Here is a 25,977-nt window from a genome sequence, read left to right as displayed (position 1 = left end):
CGAGGATCTGATTTCTTTGTGTGGTCAGATTCCAAGAAGGAATGAAGACTGCCTATACAAGCATCTCAAGCTGGCCTTTCATCTCCTTCCTTTTTTGTGGAAGCACACAGTGGAATCAGGACTTTTGCTGTGAGCACCGCAGCCTTTATTTCAAGGACTCCTGGTGTGTTTTTAGTAACTCTCTTTGTAAGTTGCAGGGGGTGGCCCTGCAGATGGCTTTGGTATTTTTGAATGCCATTAAGCCAGACAACTGCTGTGGTCAATATGCCTTCTGAAAAGAAAAAAAAAAAAATCAGGAAATTCTAAAATGTTAGCTGGAGCAGAATTCACAAGGCATACATCTTCAAAAAGGAACAAGGAGCTAGCTGCCAAGGAGCCCCAGGTTTAAGCTCCTGTAGTACTGTTTAGTTTTATAGAACTATATTTTTATATTGGAGGGGCACTGGGGCAGAAGCAGGGGGAAAAAAAAGCAGCCCGTAATACAGAGCCCTATTCAAGTGGCAGCTTCTTGTTCCATAGGTTTAAGGAAGACTTTGAGGAAGTTTGGAAAAATCCAGCTGTAGTGGCTTTTCTTCTCCTGATGGGCGGAAGGATGAAGGGCCCTCTCACACCCTCCATCTTGCCTCAGGCTATGTCCTGGAGCCCTGTGGGCGGAGAAAGCACCACTCTCACTCTTGTTTCTTGGGATTGTTGACTAGGTGGTAGAGCCGCCCAACAGGAAGAGTGACATGCCCAGCATGTTGGCTCCAACACAACACTGCCTCCACACGGCAAGCTGGTACGAGCCTATTTTTATTATTATTTTTTAAAGATTTATTTATTTTTATTGCAAAGTCAGATATACAGAGAGGAGGAGAGACAGGAAGAGCTTCTGTCTGCTGATCACTCCCCAAGTGACCACAATGGACATGTAAGGAGTGATTCGAACATCCTATCTTATACCAGGCGTCATTCCGTGCTTCCCCTCCCCACAGCTCCTGAAATTCCTGCGGTTATCCTCCCATCAGCTGTAATCAGGCACCTGATCTGAGAATCCCACCCTCAATCTCCCCGGCCCCTCCCCTAATCTCTACTAACCTACCTGTGATTTAGATAATATTGTCACCAGTCCCTGTGGCCAGCCCACAGCCCCTCCCTTCTCCTTATCCCCCTCTCTCCCCTTCCCTTCTTACTTGGCCACCATGATATCACGCCAGGCCCTATGAACATTTTTTAAAAAGATTTGTTTGAGGTCTGGCGTGGTGGCCTAGGGGCTGAAATTCTCACCTTGAATGCGCTGGGATCCCATATGGGCGATTGATCTAATCCCAGCAGCCCCATTTCCCATCCAGCTCCCTGCTGTGGCCTTGGAGGGCAGTTGAGGGCGGCCCAAAGCCTTAGGACCCAGCACCTGCATGGGAGATCCAGAAGAGGCTCCTGGCTCCTGGCTTCGGATCAGCTCAGCTCTGGCCGCTGTGGTCACTTAGGGAGTGAATCATCGGACAGAAGATTTTCTTATCTCTCCTCCTTTCTATCTGACTTTGCAATAAAAACAAATAAATCTTTAAAAAAAATACCATTAGAAAGAGGTTGTGGTTGTTGGGCAGTGGTTGGCAAATTCATGGCCACATCTGACCCACCACCTGGTTTTATAGAGAACATCTTATTGGAACACAGCCCTGTCCATCTGCTTACCTACTGTTTATGGCTGCTTTTGTGCTATGAGGGCAGAAGTAGTGACGACAGAGGTCATATCATGACAAATCTGAAATATTTATTCTGTGGAGTTTTGGAGAAAAAAATTTTTTAAATTAAATTTAATTTTATTTGGGATTCCCCTCTGCAAGCCTCCACCCCCTGAAAAAAATCTTTTTAATTAACTAATTTATTTGACAGGCAGGGTTACTCATATTATATATATATATATATATATATATATATATATATATATATATATAGAGAGAGAGAGAGAGAGAGAGAGAGAGAGAGAGAGAGAGAGAGATTGTTCCTAACAACTGGAGTTGGGCCAGTCCAAAGCCAGGAGCCAGGAGCTTCTTCTGGATCTCCAATATGAATACGGGGCCCAAGGAGATGGGCCATCCTCCACTGCTTTTTCAGGCACCAGAGAAGGAACCTGGATCACAAATGGAGCAGCGAGGATTCAAAGTGGCATCCGTTGGGGGTGCCAGCAAAGCAGACAGTGACTTTACCCACTATGCCACAGTGCCAGATCCTGAAAAGGTTTCTGAATTTCTCCTTATGGTATGAGCCTATATGTACCTTCATCTTCATTCCAGGTTTTGCCCCTGCAGAGCTAAGAATTCAAAGAAGAGGTGTCAATCTGCAGATGAGAGAAGAATACATACATTTGCCTGTGAGTGGGGGCAACTCACTTCCACACATACTCGTCATGAATGGGCCAGAGCTGCTTGTGAGGAGAGAGGAGAAGGAGGCCAGAGAGGCACACACAGCATAGTTCAAAGCCAAGAGCAAAAGGAGAATCAAGGGAGGCATTCCCCCATTATGTCTCTTTTTTGATGTCAGGGGCGATGGCCTGATTGGATATGCAAATGCAGTAGAGTTTAATGTGAGGCTTTCTGTGGGTTTCATGGCACCTCCACGTGCAGTTTAGTCTTCTGGCAGTTTCTCTTTCCTGGTCCCAAGTGAGATGCAGGTGCATCAGGGGTAGTGGGTGTGCTGGATTGATAGGAGAAGGGACGGAGAACTTATAGTTCAAGATTCCCTTGTTGGGCCCCGCGGCGTGGCCTAGTGGCTGAACTCCTCACCTTGAACACGCCGGGATCCCGTATGGGCACCGGCTCTAATCCCGGCAGCTCCACTTCCCATCCAGCTCCCTGCTTGTGGCCTGGGAAAGCAGTTGAGGACGGACCAATGCATTGGGACACTGCACCTGTGTGAGAGACCTGGAAGAGGTTCCAGGTTTCCGGCTCCGGATCGGCTCAGCACCAGCCGTTGCGGCTCACTTGGGGAGTGAATCATCGGACGGAAGATCTTCCTCTCTGTCTCTCCTCCTCTTTGTATATCTGCCTTTCCAAAAAAAAAAAAAAAATCTTTAAAAAAAAAAAGATTCCCTTGTCATCTTCCCATTATTCCATCCCCAGCTCCCTATACTGGGTGTGGGTGTGTGTGTATATGTGTGTGTGTCTGTTATCAAATCTCAGACGAGGAACTGACCATTCATTCTCTGGCCAGGCTGTGTTTCCTCTGCTGTGAGAAATCTTGCCACCCATTCATGCTTGAGCCACAAGTTTAAGTAAGAGGATATCAACAAGGTAAACTGTTACCTATTCTCAATTAACAGGAGCCAAAAAGACGGAATACAAGAACTTTTTATTTTTAAAGCTTTAAATGAGCAACAGTTAGGGGGGAATCTTCTTTAACTTGATCTTTTCTTCTACGTTTGAGAAGTATTTCATCTTTGTTAAAATTTCCTTGGCCTTGTCAAAGTCCTCTGGAATAAACAAAGAGATACTGAGGTCAGGCTTTGGTTCAAGACCCCAAGTTGGCTGTCAAGGCAGTGAGAGCCGCGCCCCTCCTGGGGTCTGGAGGGCGCATCAGTGACTCAGCAAATAAATTCCAGCAATGGACGGGGAGAACATCTTGACTGAGAGGGATAAAGGGATTTACCAAAACGGGAGTGAGATTATGGTTGTTTACAGAATTCAGATAAACAAGAGAACCTGAGTGTGCTCGGGTCGATGGGCTGTGTTTCAAGTTTTTCTAGGGGTCCACGATAGCGTAGTGGTTAAAGTCCTTGCCTTGCATGCAACGGGATCCCATATGGTCGCCGGTTCTAATCCCGGCGGTTGTGCTTCCCATCCAGCTCCCTGCTTGTGGCCTGGGACAGCAGTTGAGGACGGCCCAGATCCTCGAGACCTTGCACCCGTGTGGGAGATCCCGAGGAGCTCTTGGCTCCTGGCTTTAGATTGGCTCAGCTCCAGCCATTGGGGTCACTTGGGGAGTGAACCATTAGACGAAAGATCTTCCTTTCTGTCTCTCCTCTCCTCTGTATATCCGCCTTTCCAATAAAAATAAATTAATCTTTTAAAAAAATGTTTTTCTCCCTGGGCCAGCTTTGAGGTGGGTTATGATGCAAACTGTGATGGTGGCAACCCAGGTGAGTGCCAGCTGGAGACCCAGCTGCTCTACTTCAGTACTGCTCCCTGCTAATGTGCCTGGGAAGGCAGCAGAGCATAACCCAGGTAGTTTGGTCTCTGCCACCCATGTGGGAGATGCAGATAGAATTTCTAGATCCGGGATTTGGCCTGGTTCAGTCCTGGCTCTTGATGCCATCTGGGGAACAAAGCAGCACGTGGAAGATCTCTCTTTCCCTCTCTCTGTAACTCTACCTTTCAAATATTTTTTTTGTTTGTTTGTTTTAATTTTTATTGCAACGTCAGATATACAGAGAGAAGGAGAGACAGAGAGGAAGATCTTCCGTCCGATGATTCACTCCCCAAGTGACTGCAGCAGCCTGTGCTGGGCCGATCCGAAGCCAGGATCCAGGAACTTCCTCCAGGTCTCCCACACGTGGGTGCAGGGTCCCAAGGCTCTGGGCTGTCCTCGACTGCTTTCCCAGGCCACAAGCAGGGAGCAGGATGGGAAGTGGGGCTGCTGTGACTAGAACCGGTGCCCATATGGGATCCCATTGTGTTTAAGGTGAGGAGTTCAGCCCCTAAGCCACTGTCCTGGCCAAAATCTACCTTTCTAATAGAAGTAAACAAATCTTTAAAAAAGAAAAAGATAAAAATCAACTTTTATTTGCATCAATGTTTGCCTAAGAAATCTCTCATTTTAAAGGATAATTAATAGAATGCAAAGTATGGGTACTGGTTCATGTCCCTGCTGTTCCACTTCCCATCTAGCTCCCTGCTTGTGGCCTGGGAAAGCAGTTGAGGACGGCCCAAAGCCTTGGGACCCTACACTTGCACGGGAGACCTGAAAGAAGTTCTTGACTCCTGGCTTTGGTTCAGCTCAGCTCTGGCCATTGCAGCCACCTGGGGAGTGAATCATCAGATGGAAGATCTTCCTCTCTGCCTCTTCTCTCTGTGTATCTGACTTTCCAATAAAAATAAATCAGTCTTTGAAAAAAAAAAAAAACCCACAAAGTTCTCGGTGAGTAGGTTTCCCTCACACTTTTAAATATTTTTTGCTTTACATATTCGTTCCTTACAGCTTTATATCTTGTGTGAGTACAACAGTAGCACTTTCTCCTATTTAATGTTTAACTGGCATAGCACCATTTCTGGTATATACTTCATTTCCTCAATAAGACTATCACTTTTTATAAATACTTGTCGCTCACTGAGCCACTGGAGCAAGAACATCACCTCTAAGAGGAGCATAAAACAGCTATTTATTGAATGAATGATTTTGCTTCAATGCTTCCAATTTTTTTTAAACATATTTAAGAACATTAACAAAGGAAGAAAATACCTTGTTCAAAAGCGTTGCCCACATTGTCAGTAAGTTCTTTCTGTTTGTCTGAAAAGAGAAAACCATCACCTCAATTTTTAAACTTAAACAGTTTTAAGAAGAAAAGTTTGCAGTCTTGCTGGTTAGGACACAGTAAAGCAGAGAGCTTGTATTCAAGTTTAGGATTGTAAAGATACCATGATAGCACGTGGTATTTAGTTATGGTGCATTTAAAAGAGAAAGAAAGACCAGGGTATGTCTTGATGATCTCCATGGTCTAAGTCTTCGAGCTGGCAGCAGGGAGAAAATGCACACACTGGGATCACCACGAGCAAGCCTATTAGAAGATGTTTCAGGCAACCACTTCCTAATTATGGTAAAAGGAAAACATCTCTATGTTACTGGTCTTAAGTGAGAAGATGCGAAATGAAATGGGAGAATCCCCTATTTCTGGATTTTCTTCATTTTACGAAGTGTTTCCCAGATATAAACAATATCCATCACTTATTTACTGCCTTCTATCAGAGCACTTTAAAATACATCATATGGGGCTGGGACTGTGGTGCTACATGTGAATCCTAGACCTCCATCATCAGGCCCCTGGCCAGCAGCTCCCAGTATGGTGGCACCTCATGGGTGCAACCTGCCCACACACCCAGAGTCAGGACCCTTAGCCAGCCTCTGCCTGACTGGAGATATTCACTCTAAGGCCTGTCGGTTGTTCATGACTATTTTGGAGTGTCTATAGACTTGGGGACTTGCTGTAGAAGTTGGCCTGAAGTGTAGGTCAAACTGCCTAAAGCCACAGTCTGGATTGTGTCATGTGACAAAGAGATCCAAAAACAGCATCAAGAGAGGATCCAGAGAAATGCATAAAACGTCTCCCTTGAAGTGCTTTTGCTTTCTCTATAGTAACTTTTTGTCTTTTGAAGAGATGTTTGACGTCTTCAACTGGTTTGCTGGAGTAGTCAAACTTAACTTCCCAAGCTTAGTCCCATGGGTGCAGGCCCTCTCACTGGTAGGTCAGGCCCATTAGCCTCGGGCCAGTTAAAGGAACCCCCTCCGGTCTGCCCAAAGTGGCTCCAGCCCCAAGCTCTGTCTATCCCTGTTGGGCTGGCTAACTACCCTGGCCTTGAGCCTTCTTCCCCAACCTTGTGGGATGGCTCTAGCTTCAGGTCTCCTCCCTGCCAGGTTGGGCAACCATCCCAGGCCTCGCAGTCCAGGTTCTAGGCATCTCACAGTCCAAGGAAAAGTAAAGAAGGGGTAGGAGGGAGGGAAGGAGAGTGGGAATGAGTGGAAGAAAGACGTTTTTAAGCTTTGTTTAGGCATTTGGCCTAGTGGTCCAAGCCTCAGGCTGCCTACGTTCTGTATGTGAGTTCCAGGGTTCAAATCCCAGCTCCATGTCTGATGCCAGCTCCCTGCAAGGGTGCCACCTCTGAGGGCAGCAGATGATGGCTCAAGTATTTGGGTCTCTGCCACTCTCTAGGGGAACCTGGGCTGAGTTCCTGGCGTCCCCTCCCCAGCCCTGACAATGGTAGATATCTGGTGACCGAACAGCAGATGACAGCTATCTGTCACCCTTTTACTCCGCTTCTCAAATAATTAAATTAAAACAAAAAGTGAGGACAGCATGGTAGCACAGTAGGTTAAGCTGCCAGCTAAGATGCTGCATACCATATCCAGCACTCCACTTGTGTGGGAAGGCAGCAGAAGATGGCCCAAGTGCCTGAGCCCCTGCCACTCATTTCATAGACCCAGATGGAGCCTAGGCTCCAGCTTCACCCTGGCCAAGTGGGGAGTAAACCAGTGGGTGAAAGATTTCTTTCTCTTTCCATTTCTCCTTATGCCTGTCATTACTCTTTTAAACAAATACGTACATTTTCAATAAAATTTTAATAAAATTAATTTTAAATTTTATTTAAAAGAATTTTTTTTAAAGATTTATTTATTTTTATTGGAAAGCTGGATATACAGAGAGGAGGAGAGACAGAGAGGAAGATCTTCCATCCGATGGTTCACTCCCCAAGTGAGCCGCAACGGCTGGTGCACGCTGATCCGATGCCGGGAATCAGGAACCTCTTCCAGGTCTCCCACGCTGGTGCAGGGTCCCAATGCATTGGGCCGTCCTCAACTGCTTTCCCAGGCCACAAGCAGGGAGCTGGATGGGAAGTGGAGCTGCCGGGATTAGAACCGGGGCCCATATGGGATCCCGGGGCATTCAAGGTGAGGACTTTAGCCGCTAGGCCATGCCACCGGGCCCTAAAACAATTTTTAATAAAAGTTTTTAAGCAAGACCAAAGTAGTGATTAGATTTGTGTTTTAAAAAGGTGGCACATGTGGGAGACCTGCATAAAATTCCTGGCCCAGCCCTGATCAATTTGGCCATTTTGGCTGGGAAGAAAGCAAATGGAAGGTATCTCTCTCCCTCTCTGTAACTCTTAGCTTCAAAAAAATTGTCCTGAGTATGAAAGATCACATCATAATTACATCATAGTTCAAGGCTGCCTTCTCTAAGGTTAAAATGTTGCAAGCTTGAACCTCTTCAAGATTAGTTTCAGAAGCAGCTAGAAAACAAAAACCCCTCTCTGAATCAATATAATGCTATGTATTCCGTATGGTCACTTTTCATTCAGCCCCAGCCATGCAGCAGCAATGAAAGACAGTTGGTGATCCCATATGTTTTACCTCTGACAATGGATTCAATCTCCTTTAGGACGGCTTCACTTGGAGCTTCTGCGAGTTTTTCATTGATTTCCATGATTTCCATGAGGAACTGCTTGTCCATTTCATCATCTGTCCCTTCAGGAATCTCTACTCCACGGAGCTTTAGCTGTTGGGGCAGACAGCAGGATAAGTATGCATGGTTCAGGAAATGAGAGCCAGAATCATGCCAATCCTGTTCACCTTTCACAACCTAACGCCCCTGATGGACTAGACTCACTGTCCCAGTAACACAAGCCCAGAGTTGTGGGTGCCCCAAGTGTGGCTGTGAGAGGAGTGTTGAGCCAGGAGCCCGCTCTGTGTTCCCCGGATCCACGAGAGCCAAGGGGAATGACACTTCCACCAGGGATCTGTGAAGACTGTGCTCAATTCTGAAATTTCCTGGACTTCTTTCGGAAAGAAGAAAACCAGACACATTCAAATTTACTTCTCCCTAAAAGCCATCATCATCAAATCCTCATAGTTCATAGAAAATGACCAAGGAGTGCAGTTGGAGTGAGATTGACAGAGAAAAGTGCATTCACGAAGTATCTATTAGACAAAGCGTGCTGGGCTCCTGAGGGAGCTCAGATCTCTAGCACAGGTTTCCTGCTGACAGACTAGGCAGCTGTTGTACGGTGCAGGAACCAGAGCGTCACGCATTCAAGGGCTGGGAAAGCACCTTACAAGGTATAGTCCTCTGCTCAGTGGGGCCAGAAGGGTCTTATAGGCATCGTTCACCATGGTCGAATGCTTCTCTGAGAAGTCCTTTTCAGTCTGTCAGTGGAGAGGAACACAGTCTTATTACTTTCCAAATCAGGCACCTTACACCCACACTCGTGTATAATATGCTGATAGCCAGGCACCTAAGGAAGGGGCCATGGTAGAACTGGGTGCTGGGGACTGTCATTGTGGCCAAAGGGGGTTCAGTTGCCATGTGCAATGCTGGCACCCCACGATGGGCACTGGTTCGTGTCCCAGTTGTTCCAATTTTGATCCAGCTCCCTGCTGATGCATCTGGGAAAGCCGCAGTGGATGGCCCAAGTGCTTGCAGCCCCTGCACCTGGTGGGAGACCTGGAAGAAGCTCCTGGCTCCCAGCTGCGGTTCAGCCAAGTCCTGGCTATTGTGGCCATTAAGGGGAATGAATCAGTAGATGGAAACTCTCTCCTTCTCTTTCTCTCTGTAACTTTACCAAACAGATACATCTTAAAAAACAAACAAAAAACCCGAGAAGGAACAGTAGTGAGTAAAAAAAAAAAAAACTGGGGTTCCATCAGGTAGGTTTATTTCTGTTTTCAGCGGATACGTTCTAAGTTGTCTGGGAAGTCAGAAAAAACCTGAATAGCAGCTCGAGGGTTTAGCTGGCTGGGATCACACAGGGCACAGGCTGTTTGTCCAGCCCTGAACCTGACAATGGAATTAGCACCAGGTCATGGCCACCCTTCGTGTCTGTGGACTATCAGACTACCGTCTGTGTTCAGGAAGCTACCTGCGACCTCTGGCTGAAGAAATCTGGGTGGACAAGACGCTGTAGTTCCTGGTATCTGCGTTGGAGCTTCGTGGTATCAACCCTGAAGGAACGCTTGCTGGAAGGAAACTGGAGGTGAAGTTCAGGCAACACAAAAATGACAGGTTTGTCTAACTGCGGGCCTGGTTCCTGCACTCCTGGTTGGCGGTAACTTTTAAAACACGGTTAAGTGCCAAGGAGAACAACATGGGCAGCGAGCACAGCAGATGCCAGCTGTAGCCCAACTGGGTGATGTTCATGATGAGTAATGAGAGGTGGGCCACCCGGGCAAAGACCTCGAGGTAGTGTGGGTGCAGCCCTATCTGAAGTGACTGCTGGCGCCTGACCCCGGAGTAGTAGGGTGAAGAGACTTCCCCCAGCCATTGCCCTTCCCCATTTCTTCCCAAAGCCTACGTTCCTTCAATCCTGTCCCCCTTTTTAATCAAAATCCCCTCCGTTTCCTACTCCCAGAGCCTACCCGACTTCTTTACCAGTTCAGTTCTGCCCATATTTCCTTCCCACTTCCACTTTCTCCCTAGACCTCACCCACGGTGTGACGTTAGGGTTAGTGGTTTTACTTCTCACTACTCTTTTTCTTAAATGCCTCACTCCACAACTTTAAGCCGCCCTGACCCGGTCTCCCAAGGCTCCCTTCTTCCCAGGCCCTGCACCCCAAGCTCCGCCTCTCGACTTCACCTTGAAGTCTCTCCTGCCCATCCCCTCAGCGCCCTCTCCTTCTGCCCCTCAATTTCCTCTCTCCGGATGCCCCCAACCCCTACTCTGGGGGAAGGGGACTCCGCCCACCCCATCTTCCCGGTTGCGTCTTCTCCTTCCCACGCCTGACCTGCCCTCCCCTCGCACAAGGTCAGCCTCCTGACATGTCCCTTCTCCCCACCTAAAAAACCTGCCTCTCGTACCAATCCAAGAGGCTGAAGTAGTCGCGAGCGCGGTCAGGTGGCTGCAGCGCGCGGCACCGCGGACAGAAGAACCGGTCCCCCGACCCAGGGCCCCCCGAGACGCCGCAGTTCCAACACGCTGGCGAGTCACTCCTTGCCTGAGACACGGCATCACTACTTAGCAGTCTCCTTCCGGGCACCCCCGCCGGCCACAGGTCCCACACCCGGAGCAAGGCCCGGGACCTCCAGCTCCACATCTGGGTCCGAGGGCGTCCCCTCTCCTACCCCCAACAACGATCCCTGTTCCCTCCCGAGGACGCGGTCCACGGGACTCACGCTGTCGATTGGCTGTGAGGAGCTGAGGGGGCGGGATCACTCCAGGGAAACAGAGATTGTGGAGTCCCGCTCTGCCTGAGAAACTACAACCCCCAGCAAGCTTTGAGCCTCACGTGGCGGTCACATCCGCTGCTCCTCATTGGTCTGGCTGCGGCGGAGGGCTCTCTGATTGGCTGAGGGTGGAGTTTGTATCTTGAGGTTTAGCGCCACTTGGCGGGGTTCGCCTGTGTGAAGAGTGTGTGGCGCCAAAGTGGGCTCCCGGGGTGAGTCATAGCGGGGACCTCCTCTGGGGTGTTGAAGGGGAGGAATCGAATCGCGTCCTCAGAGCGTTTTGCGAGCAGAGTTTCCCAAGCTTCCGCTTTGTTTGGGTTTGGGAACACCAGGAGGACTTCCTCAGTAGACGAGGAGAAGTTCCCTTCCCTTGTTACTTACAAGTCGAATCAGGCCTGGGCTTTTTTACAAAGTTGCTGTGGAGATAGTTGCCTTGCCGGGTGCTAGTTGTTACAGTTGCTTAGATACGACCTCTAAGATATTTAACCGGGAATCTACACTTAGCTGGCTGGGCACCGCGGGATTTGGAAAACCACACCGTTCGGAGTTGGAAGGTCGTCCGTCCCCCTGCCAACATTGGTGAGGAGGTGCAGTGACTAGGAGCGTGCAAGTGGGCACCAGTCCTGTTTGGGACTCAGTGTTTCTGTTTGAAAAAAAAAAGGAAGAAAAAGGCGGTGCGGTACTTGTAAGGCCCCTCAGATTCCTTGGGCCTGCTGCTCATAGTTCCTGGCGGGTTTTCCTGCAACCAGTTTGTGTTCACCCTCCTCCTTGCTGGCGTTTCTATGGGACTCGCAGCATTCCTGGAGGAGGAGTCCCACGTGGATTTATTTCCTGCTTTAGCTCCTGGGTTTCTGTTACTGTTTTCCCAAAGGAGGAAGTGGATCCAAAGAGGCGGTCCTCTACCTAAGGACCGGGCTTCAGTGTGCTCTGAGGCCCATTGAGTTTCTAAACTCTTAGCACTTGCTGCCTGTTTGGAGGGGCAGGAAGCAAACACCGTCTGTGAGAAGTCTGGTTGACTAACCTGCAGTGGACTGTAGCCTGGAAGCTGGGAAGGTAGTGTGTGTGTGGGGGGGAACACTGAAGGTTATTTTGACTTTCCTGGTGATTCTGTTATCTTGATTGGCTGGAAGGTGTGTGTGTGTGTGTGTGTGTGTGTGTGAAGCCTGTTAAGTGTGTGTGACTGCGAAACACAAGGTAAGATTCCATTGACTGCAAAACACAAGGTAAGATTCCATTAGGACACTGGAGAGCCCTGTAAGTTACTTAGCATCACAAAGGGCTGCTTGGAGCTGTTTGGAGCTGCCTCTTTAACCAGCTGGCATTCTAGAAGAACTGGACACAATCTCTTCCTGGGAGAGAAAGGAGTTTTGTGATAATGTAAAGAACCCCCTCCAAAGTGGTGAAATTTGTTTTCCCAGCTCCCTCATCTTTTATCCCAAACCACCTGACCCATCCTTTCCTCTTTCAAATGTGCATAAAAGGGGCCAGCATTTAGGGTATGTTGGGATCACTTGCTGCCTGCAATGCTGGCATGACATATAGAAATACAGGTTCAAGTCCTGGCTGTGCTATTTCTTGTCCAGCTCCCTGCTAACATGTCTAGGAAAGCAGTGGAAGATGGCCCAAAGAAATTTCAGTCTCTGTCACTCATTGGAGTTCTCTCTGTCGCTGGATGGAGTTCTAGGTTCCTGGCTTTGGCCTGACCCAATCCCTTGAAAGTTAGGAATGAAACATTAGAGCTTACTAATACAGTGAAAAATACAACTAAATTCCATGTACCGTTAAAAAATCTAATTTATTTGAAAGGCGGATTGGGAAGGAAAGAGAGAAAGGGATAGATCTGTAATCCCCTGGTTTCCTCCTCAAATGCCTACAACAGCTAGAGCTGGGTCAGTCCAAAGCCAGGAGACTGGAGCTGCATCTGAGTTTCCCCTGTGGGAGGTAGGGACTGAACACCCCCACTTCCTTCCCAGGCTCCTCGGCAGGAAGTTAGACTGCAAGCAGAACTGCAGGGACGCCAAAAAGCACTGTGATGTGAGACGCCAGTTTTGCAAATTGTGGCTTAAACCGCAGCCCCATCATTTCTACTTTTCACAAATGATACCTAAAAGCTGTTATTGAATGCTCCCCTCCAATTCAGTGTCATTGCCTTATTAAAAAAAAATTATTGGTTGTGTTCAAGTAATTTTTTTTTTGTTGTTTTGTTTTTCTCTGCTTGTCTAAAAAGGAATCTGGTGAAAGTATAGGCTCAAAGTACAGGTCTACACTGGTAGGATTGATTTTTAAAGATTTATTTATTTGTTTATTTTATTGGAAAGGCAGATACACAGAATAGGAGAGACAGAGAGGAAGATCTCTCTGCTGATTCACTCCCCAAGAGTTGAGCTGATCTGAGGCCAGGAGCCATTAGCTTCCCTTGGGTCTCCCATGCGGGTACAGGGTCCCAAGGCTTAGGGCTGTCCTCTACTGCATTCCCAGGCCACAAGCAGGGAGCTGGATGGGAAGTGGAAGAGCCAGGACAGGAATTGGCACCTATATGGGATCCTGGTGTTTGCAAAGCAAGGACTTTAGTCAATTGAGCAATTGAATCAGGCCCTCACTTTTTTTTTTTAAAGAACACTTTAGAAAAATAAAACATGTATGTTTTTGAAAAGTAGAGCCACAGGCATAGAGAGAGCTTCTACCTGTTGGTTTACTTCCCAAATTCCTGAAACAGTCAGGGCTGGGCCAAACTAGGGGTCAGGAACTCCTTCCAGGTAACCCCTTTGTATGGGAGGGCTTTGGTCGGCTGCCTCCCAGGATGTACATGAACAGGGATCTCGATTGGGAGTGGAGGTGAGACCATCCCACGCACTTGGATATGGGTTGTGAAATGGAGGCGTCCCAAAGAGGTGCCACATTGCTTGCCCCTCTACTTCGTCTTGTTCTTGCAAATTCACCTTACTCTTGGGCCCTTCGTTTTCCAGGTAGTGATGTCTCGGGAGAAGGATGTGGAAGGTCAGCAGTCCCATGCCAGCCCGTCTTCCCAACCCCAGGCCAGAAGCGCCTCTTCCCAGTCCCAAGGCTATCCATCCCAGTCCTCTGGCCTGTTGTCTCAGATCCCTGGTCCTTCATCTCAGTCCCAGAATACATCGAGCTCCTCTGCCAGCACGTTGCTCACCTCCAGTCAGTCGTCTCATTCCAGCTCTGGGACACTGAGCTCCTTAGAGACGGTGTCCACGCAGGAACTCTGCTCTATTCCTGAGGACCAAGAGCCAGAGGAGCCCGTCCCTGCCCCTTGGGGTCGACTCTGGGCCCTTCAGGATGGATTCTCCAATCTTGGTAAGACCTTTGGTTGTGTCGTATTCATGTGTCGCTCACTCAGTCACAACATGTTGCAATGACTGGAGTTTGAAGGGGATGAAAGAGGAAAGCAAAGAGGGCTTGTGAGATAGTATGCTTTTTCACCTGTTCTGCATTCCCTTCTGTCAGTAAATATTAATGAGGTGTTTGCAATGTGTTCTCTGAGAAGTGGAAGAAGGAAGTAAACTCTCCCTCCAAAAATGCAGATGTGGAAGATGGCTCAGGCAGGTTAAGCCGCTGCCCTCAACTGAAGCATCTCATGTGGGCACTGGCTTGTGTCCCAGCTGTTTCATTTCTGATTCAACTCCCTGCTAATGTGTCTGGGAACGCAGCGGACGATGGCCCTGTTGCTTGGGCCCCTGCCTTCTATGTGGGAAATCTGAATGAAGTGCTGGACTCCTGGCTTGGGTCTGGTTGGACCTGGTTGCTATCTTTTCAGTGATGAAAGATTCTTTCTGGCTCTCCTCTCTGCAATTCAGCCTTTGAAATCAATCAATGTTTTTTCTTTTTTTCCTTTTTTAAAATTAATTAATTTTTTATTGCAATGTCAGATATACAGAGAGAAGGAGAGACAGAGAGGAAGATCTTTCCTCCTCTGGTTCACTCCCCAAGTGGTCACAATGGCCAGAGCTGAGCTTGAAGCCAGGAGCCAGGAGCTTCTTCCAGGTCTTCCTTGGGTACAGGGTCCCAAGGCTTTACATCATCTTCCACTGCCCTCCCATGCCACAAGCAGGGAGCTGGAAGGGAAATGGAATAGCTGGGATTAGAAATGTCACCCATAAGGGATCCCAGCACTTGAAAGGTGAGGACTTACCACACTGGGCCTTTTTGTTGTTGTTGTTGTTAAATTAAAGAGCCAGAGCTTCCATCAACTGGTTTGCTCCCCAGATGGTCACCATGACCAGGGTTGGGCAGCCAAAGCTAAGAGCCAGGAACATCTTCCAGGTATTCCTTGTGTGTGACAGGGGTCCAAGCACTTGGGTCATCCTACACTGCGTTCCTAGGCCATAAGAAGGGAGCTGGGTTAGAAGTGAGCTGCCAGGGTGTTAACAGCACCTGTGTGGGGCTTCTTCACAACACCAGTCCCAGTACATCTTTTTAAAAATATTCAGGTGCATGCAAATTTGCAAGCGTCCAGTTATAGAAGCTTTGACAGTTAACCCTGGCTGTGGTTTGCTGCAAGCTTCACAACTTCATCACCATTCAGAATAAGGAAAGCTGTTTGTTAATTATCTAATTGTGTTTGTCTCAAAATTGACAACCTTGCAATCTGAATATGTCAGTTCTCTCTGTCTCCTGTCTTTGCTTTGGTATGTTTGAAATAACCTTGGGATTCTCTTACATTACATGACTTCTTTGTATATGAAAGATTTGAACTTGACATTGTTAGAAAAGAACATAAATAAATAAATGACTAATGTATCTTGTTGTGCCTTGCCGCTCACCATTCTTTTATTTCATGTCCAACTTTCATGATTTTAAAAAACTACAAAATTGGGAAACCATATAACAACATTGCACAGATGTAACTTTAAGCAAGCTTTTGATAACTTGCTTTTTTTTTTTAATGAAAGCAAGCTTTTATAACTAAGTAAGTTTTTGAAACGATTTTTTACTCATGTAAGCCATGTTTTTCAGTTAGACTTACAGGCTTAGGTGCTTGAGAAATACAAAGGGGAAGTGCGATGCATTACTAGTATAAAGTTCGTACTGAAGAAACAAAAAAGATTTGTTGCTACTGATTCACACCTGTGCCACCTTTGAATTATTTTGTAGCTTTAACTCTTACATTTTAGTCTTTGGTTCATTTTTGAGTTGAATTTTTTTAAGGTTTAATTATTTTTGTTGGAATGTCAGATTTACAGAGAGAAGGAGAGGCAGACAAGATCTTCCCTCCGCTGGTTCACTCCCCAAGTGGTCACAATGGCCGGAGCTGAGCCGATTCGAAGCCAGGAGCCTGGAGACTACTGGGTCTCCCCCGCAGGTGCAGGGCCCCACGGCTCCGGGTCATCCTCTACTATTTTTCCAGATCACAAGCAAGGAGTTGGATGAGAAGTGGGGTAGCTGGGACACGAACCAGCGGCCATATGTGATCCTGGTGCATGCAAGGCAACGATTTAGCCATTAGGCTATTACACTGGCCCTAGTTGATTTTTTTATATTCTGTGAGGTGGCGGTTTGAATTCACACTTCTGCTTTCATAGTCACTTGTCCCAGCACTATTTCTGGAAGACTCCCACCTCCCTCACTCCCCCGCCCTGCCCCACATTGGCAGTCATGTCAAAATCGCTTGACCATAAATGAGAGGGTTTAGTTCTGAAATCTCAACTCTGTTCCATTAATCTGTGACAATAGCATAAGATGTAAATTACTATAGGTTTTTTTTTTAAGATTTATTTTTTAAATTTTATTACAAAGTCAGATATACAGAGAGGAGAGAGCAGGGAGCTGGATGGGAAGTGGAGCTGCCGGGATTAGAACCGGCGCCCATATGGGATAAAGTACATTTTGAAATCCAGTAGCTTTAGTCTCAGTTTGTTCATCCTCAAGATTATTTTGGCTATTTGTGGATCATTTTCACTTCCGTGTGAATTTTAGTATGAGCTTGTTATCTCTTGCGAACAGGCAGCTGAGTTTTTGGTAGGAATTACATTGAATCAGTAGATTAATTTGAAGAGTGTTTTGTTCTAGTATATGAGCTGGGGCTTTCTTTCCCTTTATTCAGTCTTTCATAATTTATTTTTAATTTTTACAAAGATTTATTTATTTGGAAGGCTGATATGCTGAGGAGATACAGAGAGAAGGATCTTTTATTTGCTGGTTTACCCCCAAAGTGGCCACAATGGCTGGCGCTGAGCTGATCTGAAGCCAAGAGCCAGAAGCTTCTTCCAGATCTCCCGTGCAGGTGCAGGGTCCCAAGACTTTGGATCATCTCAATTGCTTTCCTAGGCCACAAGCAGGGAGCTGGATGGGAAGTGGGTCAGTTGGGATATCAAACTGGCACCCATATGGGATCCTGGGGTTGCAAGGCCTGGCTTTGGATCGACTCAGCTATGGTTGTTGTGACCATTTGGGAAGTGAACCAGTGGATGGAAGATCTCTCTGTATCTCCTTCTCTTTGTATATCTGCCTTTTCAAAAAACAGACAAACAAAAACATTTATTTTTTGAAAGACAGAGCAGGCCTGGCATGATAGCATAGCAGTTAAAATCCTCGCCTTAAATGATCCCCGGGATCCCATATGGGCGCCGGTTCTAAACCCGGCAGCTCCACTTCCCATCCAGCTCCCTGCTTGTGGCCTGGGAAAGCAGTTGAGGACGGCCCAAAGCTTTGGGACCCTGCACCCATGTGGGAGACCTGGAGGAAGCTTCTGGCTCCTGGCTTCGAATCGGTGCAGCACCGGCTGTTGCAGACACTTGGGGAGTGAATCATCGGACGGAAGATCTTCCTCTCTGTCTCTCCTCCTCTCTGTATATATGACTTTGGCAATAAAAAAAATAAAAATCTTTTTTTTTTAAAGTATTTTCCTTTTTTTTTTTGCCTCTTCATTTTTTTTTTAAAGATTTATTTATTTTTATTGGAAAGCTGGATATACAGAGAGGAGGAGAGACAGAGAGGAAGATCTTCCATCCGATGATTCACTCCCCAAGTGAGCCGCAATGGCCAGTGCTGCGCCGATCCGAAGCCAGGAACCAGGAACCTCTTCCAGGTCTCCCACGCTGGTGCAGTGTCCTAATGCATTGGGCCGTCCTCGACTGCTTTCCCAGGCCACAACCAGGGAGCTGGATGGGAAGTGGAGCTGCCGGGATTAGAACCGGCGCTCATATGGGATCCCGGCGTGTTCAAGGCGAGGACTTTAGCCGCTAGGCCATGTTGCCTGGCCCTAAAAGTATTTTCTTTACCATGGATCTGATCAGTGAGGCAAACCTGTAAATTTTTTATACTAAAGCCTTGATATATAAGCCTGTTATTTTGATTGCCTACTTAGGCCTTTTTTTGCTTCAGATGGATTTCATGATAATTTTTGTTTCTTAAGATGTGTTTAGTTAATATGATTATCATAGTTACAGAGGGGCAGAGGAAGGGTTGACACACAGAGAGGTATCATTTGCTGGTTCGCTCTCCAAATGGCCACAGCAGCAGCCAGAGCTAGACCAGTCCAAAGCCAGGAGCCAGAAGCTTCATCCAGCTCTTCCACGTAGGTGCAGGGGCTCCAGGACTTGAGCCATCCTCTGCAGCTTTCCTAAGCCATAAGGGAGGGAGCTGGATCCGGAACTAGAGCAACTGGGATTTGAGTCAGTATCCATATGGGATGGCAGCACTGCAGGTGGAGGATTAACTTGCTATACTACTGCACTGGCCACTCCTGAGACATTCACAAAGGGCGTTTGACGCATGAAATTCAACAGCTCTTGGTATGTGCTTTTATGTTCCAGAGTGTTTTAACGACAGCTACTGGTTTGGCAGGGACAGAAGCTGTGACTACTGGTTTGACGAGCGACTACTGAAAAGGAGTGACAAATACCGGACATACAGCAAGAAACACTTCCGGATTTTCAGGGTAGGAGGCGGATAGCCAGGAGCTTGGTGCTCACGTAACTCTGAGATATCAGCTTAATTCTAAATCCCCACTGTCGCAGCTGTGACGTAAACATGTTCTCCCTTGCAGGAAATGGGTCCCAAGAACTCTTACATCGCGTACATAGAAGATCACAGTGGGAACGGAACCTACGTGAACGCCGAACTTGTGGGCAAAGGAAAGCGTCGCCCTTTGAGTAACAATTCAGAAATTGCCCTTTCATTATGTAGGAATAAAGGTATTGCCATTCTCTTAGCTGATGGTCGATCTTTGCCCCTTCTCATAGAAAATGGATGTTGCATCCTTACAAAAAATGGCTCCGCTAACATGAGGCAGGGTAATGTTTGCCAGTCTTTTTGCTAGTCCTAATTGCGTTTTTAAATTATGAAGAAGTTTTTTCCAGACAGACATTTTTTTTTTTTTTCCTAATTGCACGGATTTCGGTTTCATAAAGCCATGTGCTGTCAGTTGAATTATATAGGTTCAATCCGTTTTGGCTGCTTGATTCAGTTCATACCGCATCGGTCCTAGGTGTGGAGGAAGGGGCTACTTGAGGCTGTGACCGCGGTTTACTTCCCTCCATCCTTTCTTGTATCATGCTTCTCTGCTTTCTTAACTTCCATCCATTCATTTTTTGCATACATTTCTTTTTTTTTTTTTTAAGATTTTTTTTTTTTCCCTTGGAAAGCCAGTTTAACAGAGGGAAGTAAAGACAGAAAGATCTTCTGTCCGCTGATTCACTCCCCAAGCAGCCACAACTGCTGGAGTTGAGCTGATCCGAATCCAGGAGCTTCTTCTAGTCTTCCATGTCGGTACTGGGTCCCAAGGCTTTGGGCCGTCCTCGACTGCTTTCCCAGGCCACAAGCAGGGAGCAGGATGGGAGGTGGAGTAGCCAGCAGGAGCATGAACCTGTGGGATCCTGGTGCGTGCAAGGTGAGGATGTAGCCACTGAGTCATTGCACCAGACCCAAGTTTTATTTTTTTAATTGGATGGATTTTATTTTCTGTAAAGTCATATGCTGTCTGTTCAGTTATAGGTTAAATATGCTTTCGTCCATCTATGCAGTTTATATCACGTCAGTCTTTCAATGTAATAGTTGCTTTAGGCTGTTACTTCATCCCACCTGCCTTCTTCTTTCCTTTCCTCATGCGTCTCTGTCTTCATTCTTTCCATTCATTCACCTTTGCATACATTTCTTGAACTCCTGTTACATAGCATATGTTCAGCTGTATCTCTGTCAAGAGTTTCAATTTACTGTATCCCTCAGAAATGCCGCAGTTTTCCTGTGCACCATGGAGACTGACATGAGCATTGGATAAGCATGCACCCCCATGGCTTTAGAATGTGACATCTGGAAGGAACGATTCAGGGTGGGTGTTATGGTTTAGTATCTTCTTGAGTTGCCATCTGGGATACCCGCAGCCCATACCAGGGTGCTGGTTTGGATCCTGGCTGCTCCACTTCCAGTTTGGGTGCTTCCTGATGCTTCTAGGAAACAGCTCCTGTCACCCATGTTGGAGAACCAGATGGAGTTCCTGGCTCCTGGTTTTCACTTGGTCTGGCGACTGCTGTTACTGGCATTTCGGGAGTGAATCAGCAGATGGAAGATCTCCTTTTGCTCCTCTCTCTCTGTCACTCCGCCTTTTAAATAAATACTTTAAAAAAGAAATGATCAATGGTCATTTGGGGAGAAGTCTAGAAAGAGTACACGGCAAAAACCTTATACTTACAGTGTTAAAAGTAGCTCGCAGTGATTCTAATTCTTAGAGAAGAAGCATAGTCTTCTGTTTAATTAGCAAACCACAGTTTCCAAAATTCCTGTGAGAGTGGAAGGACTCAAGTCATGTGTTTATGTGTGTGACCTTTAAAAATTATAGATTCAGCTGTATTCCTCTGGCTTCGTTATGATGACAGTAAACATGCTTGTTTCCTACAATTGGAATAGCCGAGATTGAGTCCCGACTCATTCTGGGAGTCAGTCAGCCGAGATGGCTTGCATCACTGGGCTCCCGTCACCCTCCTGGGAGACCTTGGTAGAGTTCCTGGCTGCTGATTTTGGCCTCAGCCTAACCCCAGGAGTTGCAGGTGCTCTGCTTTCCCAGGCACATTTTTTTTCCCCCAAAATATAGTAAGTTTATTATATATATTAAAAATACAATGGACTCATAGGGAGCAATAATTTCTCCCAGGCACATTTGTAGGGAGCTGCATTGGAAGCAGAGCAGCCGGAATTCTAACTGGGGCTCTTCCAGGATGCCAGTGTCACAGTGCCAGCCCCTCCTCTTTGTCTTAAACTCAACCCAGTGTGGCTCTTTTGCAATACCTTCCTGGCTTGTGTGGCCAACTGATTCTGTAGTGCTTGAGGCAGACCTTGACATTTGAGAGAAATCCCTGGGACCTTTAAATTTCCACATTGTCAAATTGCCACAGATTCATACAGCCATAGAGGCCCAGTGGTGACTGGCAGGCCAGCTACACTTCCCTCACTAGAGAATTTTGTGTCTGTCATGCATCCCAGCCCAGAATCAAGTATATTTCTGAGGTGTCAGACTTGTGTAAAAGCCTGGATCTGTAGGTCACTCTGTAGAGGTCAGTTCTGTCCCCTGAAACCTGAGAGCTCAAGAGTCCTGACTGACCGTTTCACTCTTTCAACGTTTCTAGGCAGTTGGATTTACCCTTGGGGACTGGGTTCAGTTGAAACACTTGATACGTGATGTTTTGATAAACTGGCCTGGCCCACGTGGATGGTTAAATTCTGAAATAGGAAGTTTTTGCTTTGTATGTACAGTTAGTTTTGTTTTTGAGATATATCCCAGTAGGGAAATATGGGATCTGTTTGGAAAGTGCTACTTATTGAACTTTGTAGGTAAGTTCAGGATGGTTAGTACCATTAAAAACAACAGATAAAAGGAATAAGTGACTGAAAAAAGGTAACACTCCTGAGGTGACTTGTGTTCGAATTAATATTGGAATATTTGCTTACCTAGAACATTTCTTTCCCAAGCTGAGATCAGTTGCTCTTTGGTTTTGTGCCTGGTTATCTACGTGAATACTTTTATAATGAGGTGTGATTGATCAATATTTTGAACTTGGAGAAATAGAGTAATGTGTTTTTCACTGAAGGGTGAAATTTGACTCTTACGGTTTTATGGTGCACGCTAACATAGCTCAGTACCCGGAGTTTCTTCAGGGTTGCATGCCAAAAGCAGTGAAAAAAACTTATGTTATATTCCGTGTGATTACTAAACTTTAGCATTATCTTCATACTGAGTGAATTAAAGAAATGCTTTTCTGCCTTTTTGTTCCTCAGTTTTTGTATTTTTTGACCTGACAGTAGATGATCAGTCAGTTTATCCTAAGGAATTAAGAGATGAATACATCATGTCCAAAACTCTCGGAAGGTAAATTTCTTTTGTAATTGTACTTCATTTTTTCTCTATCCCTTTGTCATTGTTTTCTTTCCATTCCTGGTTTCATAACATTGTCAATTTATAACATATATGTAAAGTGTATATTTGTGGTAAGTATGCTACTGGTTTCTCTGAATTTTCTTTTTTAAAGACTTATTAATTTTTTTTTTTTTTTTCGGAAAGTCAGATATACAGAGAGGAGGAGAGACAGAGAGGAAGATCTTCCGTCCGATGGTTCACTCCCCAAGTGAGCGCAATGGCGGGTGCTGCGCCGATCTGAATCCAGGAGTCAGGAACTTCTTTCAGGTCTCCCATGCAGGTGCAGGGTCCCAAAGCTTTGGACTGTCGTCGACTGCTTTCCCAGGCCACAAGCAAGGAACTAGAAGGAAAGTAGAGTGGATGTGTGTGCATATGGAATCCTGGTGGATGCCAGATGAGGACTTTAACCAGTAGGCTATTGTGCTTGCCCAATAAGTAGTATTTTTAGTAAATTACTTTTAAAAGTTAATGAGGTAGCAGGTGTTTACCTAATGAGTAAAATGTGTTCCACATTGGAGTGCCTGAGTTCTATTCCCTGCTCTTGCTTCTAATGCTGGCTTCCTGCTAATGTGGACTGGTGATGGCTAAGCTAGCTGGGCTACTGTTCCCCTTACTGCGTACCGTATACAGAAGTAACTCAAAATGGAATAAAGAGTAATGTGTAAGAGGTAATATTTTAAAATTCTTGGAAGAAAACAGCTCTTTATTACCTTGCATTTTTCAACCTTTTCTTTTTCGATTTTAAAGATTGATTTATTTGGAAGGCAGAATTGTAGAGAGAGAGAAGGAGAGACAGAAGGAAAGATCTTCCAACCCCTTGTTCATTACTCAAATTGCCACACTGACTAGAGCAATGGTAGACTAAAGCCAGGAATCTGAAGCTTCTTCTGGATCCCCTGTGTGGGTGCCAGGGTGCAACACTTGGGCCATCTTCCACAGCTTTTCCTGGTGACGTAAGTGGGAGCTGGATTGGAAGTGGAACAGCAGGACTCAAATTGGTGGCCATATGAGATGCTTTGGCTATGGGTGATAACTTGACTGGCTGTGCCACAATGCCAGCCCCAGCAATGTTTTCTTAAATGTGACAAGAAGAGTACAAGTAATGAAAGAAAAATAGATAAGGTTCATCAACATTAATTAGTTTTATTCATCAAAATGCTATCAAGAGAATGAAAGCAATCTATAGAATACAAAAATCTGTGCAAATCATATCACTGATAAAGATCTATATGCAAAATAGATTTAAAAATTGTTAGAACTCATCAACAAAAGGGCAAAGTAGGGCTTGGGATGGTAGTCTAGTGGCAAAAGGCTTTGCCTTGAACATGCCGGGACCTGATATGGGTGCTGGTTCTAATCCCTGTAGCCTCGCTTCTCATCCAGCTCCCTGCTTGTGTCTAGTTGAGGATGACCCAGGCCTTGAGACCCTGCACCCGTGTGGGAGACCTGGAAGAAGTTCCTGGATCCTGGCTATGGATCGGCTCAGATCCAGCCGTTGTGGCCACTTGGCGAGTGAATCATCGGACGGAAGATCTTTCTCTCTGTCTCTCCTCCTCTCTGTATATCTGAATTTGCAGTAAAAATAAGTAAGTGGTAAAAACAAAGAATTGGCAAAGTACTTGAATAGACTTTTCTCCAGAGAACACACAAATGGCTGGAAATGCCACACAAAGATGTTTAACACTAGTTCCTAGGGAAATGCAAACGAAAACCACCATGAGATACCACTTTACACCTACCAACTAGAATGACCAAAATTAACAAAAACTACAGGAGGATGTGGAGAAATTAGAAGCCCCTGCCCTGCTGGTGGGATTGTAAGGTAGTACAGCTACTTGGATCACAGTATGATCTGAAAGTTAAATACAGACTTTTGAGTGAAAAATTTTCCTGCATTGTACATATACTCATGCATGTGTGTAGAATTGAAAACAGGTGTGTTCAAACAAAACTCTTACATGAATATTCATAGCAGCTGTATTCAGAATGATGAAATCCAGTTATCTTTTTTTTCTTTTGCTGTCTTATGTTTTTGGTGGGTAATTCAAGTAATGATTTCCAGAAGGTAGAAGCAACCCATGTACATGGCCGTCAAGAAATGGATGGGAGAAGGCGTTTTGCTTAGTGGTGAAGATGCCTGTGTCCTGTCCCACTTTGAGTCCTGGCTCTGGCCTCTGACTTCGTGTTCCTGTTTGCTAGTAATGCATGCGGCTGAGATGGCTCACATATTAGAATTCCTTCCCTCCCAACCCCCTTCGTGGGGCACCTGGATTGTGTTCCTGGCTCCCAGCCTGGGCTCTGGCCCAGCCTTGCCCTTTGCAGGCAGTTGGGGAGTGAACCAGTGAATCGAAGCTAGCTTTCTCTCTCTCTCTTTCTCTCTTTTTTTTAACCTCTGTATCTCAAATAAATAAGCACAATGAAAAACAGATGAATGGATAAAGAAATATCCATACAGTGGAATGTTTAGCTGTAAGAAGAAATGAAGTACCGATGTATATACTATTTAATGGGTGAACCTTGAAAACATTATGCTAAGTCCAAGAAGATAGAACAGGCAAATCAATAGAAAATCCGTGGATGCCAGGGGTTTAGCACAAGGTAGAATGAGAAGTGCCGTTTCAAGCATTTTATTATTGAATAGTACAGGGTTTCCATCTGAGCCAAAAAAGAGGTTCTAGAACTAGGTAGTGGTAGCTGGAGAACACTGAGAATGTATTTAATGACAGTGAATTGTATGCATCAAAATTAGTGCAATGATACATTTTATGCAGTGTGTAGAGTTTTATCTTATTTCAAAGTATGACTGAGTTCATTGTATATCTAAATATATATTAGACATATAAAAGCATTTTCTTAATTTGAAAGCAAAAAAGATTTTCTTATTTGGAAGGTAGAGTTCAGAGAGAGGAGATGGAAAGAGATCGTTCATCTGCTGGTTCATTCCCCAAACGGCACAGTAACCAGTGTTGGCCAAAGCCAAGAGGATCCTGGAACACCATCCAGATCTCCCGTGGGAGTGGAAGCAGAGATTGGACTTGATCCCAAGCACTCTTTTTTTTTTTTTTTGTATTATTAATTTTATGATTTTTACATAGTTGATTGGGGTGATAAGGATCAAAGGCTACAGGAAGGTGGGTGAGATCTCTTTTTTTTCTCATAATCTCTTTTATTCCTTCATGTATCTGAGGGGAAGGGGAGAGGGACACCACACCCAGGAGAGAAGCCACATCCAGCGTCCCAAACGCCTCTGCACTCTGGGATTGAGCTACCCGTCACTATCCCCGGGTCCCCGATGTGGGGCATGCTCTGAGGGTCCTGCTCAAGAGGTTTTGATAGTTCAGCAGTTGTGAATTACTGTCGATCTCACCACTCCAAGCATGATGAAATCGCTCCAGAATCCAGTGGTTGACATAGTCCACCTTAGAGTCTCTGTTTGCCTAGATATTCACTGCCAACACATGACTGGAGTATTTGATTAATTTGTTTTGTCCTCTGTCATGGTACCAGGTGTCTTCTGCAGGCTCCAATGTACTGCTATATCCTCCTCAAAAGTACTCTTAATACATGGTACAGCTGCCATAAACATCAGCTTAACTTGCTGTCGCCTTTGATACGTATTTGCTACAATAAAAATGTGTTTTTTGAGTGAATGTTTGGCTTGTTACTGGGATGCTGGTTGGGATCCCCATGTTCCATATTG

The 25,977-nt window shown here is 45.9% G+C and overlaps 2 protein-coding genes across 8 annotated transcripts in view; one reads left to right on the top strand and one right to left on the bottom strand.

Moving 5' to 3' along the window:
- Window positions 1-3,311: 3,311 nt before the first annotated feature.
- HSCB (HscB mitochondrial iron-sulfur cluster cochaperone) lies at window positions 3,312-10,828 on the bottom strand. Of its 3 annotated transcripts, XM_012928954.2 has the most exons (6): window positions 10,541-10,827; window positions 9,606-9,702; window positions 8,803-8,892; window positions 8,101-8,245; window positions 5,437-5,484; window positions 3,312-3,451 (listed from the first exon to the last, which is right to left on the bottom strand). In XM_012928954.2, the coding sequence occupies exons 1-6, from the start codon at window positions 10,774-10,776 to the stop codon at window positions 3,360-3,362; spliced, it is 708 nt and encodes a 235-aa protein (XP_012784408.1). In that variant the 5' UTR covers window positions 10,777-10,827; the 3' UTR covers window positions 3,312-3,359. The 3 variants fall into 3 exon arrangements, with proteins under 3 accessions (XP_012784408.1, XP_058512585.1, XP_058512586.1); XM_058656602.1 differs by lacking the exon at window positions 5,437-5,484 and having other exon boundaries at window positions 10,541-10,828; XM_058656603.1 differs by lacking the exons at window positions 3,312-3,451; window positions 5,437-5,484 and having other exon boundaries at window positions 8,798-8,892; window positions 10,541-10,825.
- Window positions 10,829-13,839: 3,011 nt separating this feature from the next.
- Window positions 13,840-25,977, top strand: part of CHEK2 (checkpoint kinase 2) — a 38,779-nt gene continuing 26,641 nt past the window's right edge. For 3 of the 5 annotated variants that reach the window (XR_009244390.1, XM_058656752.1, XM_058656754.1), the window contains exons 1-4: window positions 13,840-14,227; window positions 18,685-18,809; window positions 18,918-19,065; window positions 22,139-22,229. Coding sequence is in view for 4 of the 5 variants with exons in the window: in XM_058656752.1 (XP_058512735.1) it covers window positions 13,879-14,227; window positions 18,685-18,809; window positions 18,918-19,065; window positions 22,139-22,229 (713 nt within the window). In the remaining variant the exon portion in view is untranslated. The remainder of the gene's footprint in view (window positions 14,228-18,684; window positions 18,810-18,917; window positions 19,066-22,138; window positions 22,230-25,977) is intronic. The other 2 variants (XM_058656753.1, XM_058656755.1) reach the window with 2 other exon arrangements.

This window comes from Ochotona princeps, chromosome 29, assembly GCF_030435755.1.
Source record: "Ochotona princeps isolate mOchPri1 chromosome 29, mOchPri1.hap1, whole genome shotgun sequence".
In the NCBI taxonomy this organism is placed as follows: Eukaryota; Metazoa; Chordata; class Mammalia; order Lagomorpha; family Ochotonidae; genus Ochotona; species Ochotona princeps.
Note: the sequence above shows the minus strand (reverse complement) of the source record. Positions and strands in the feature narration are given on the sequence as shown.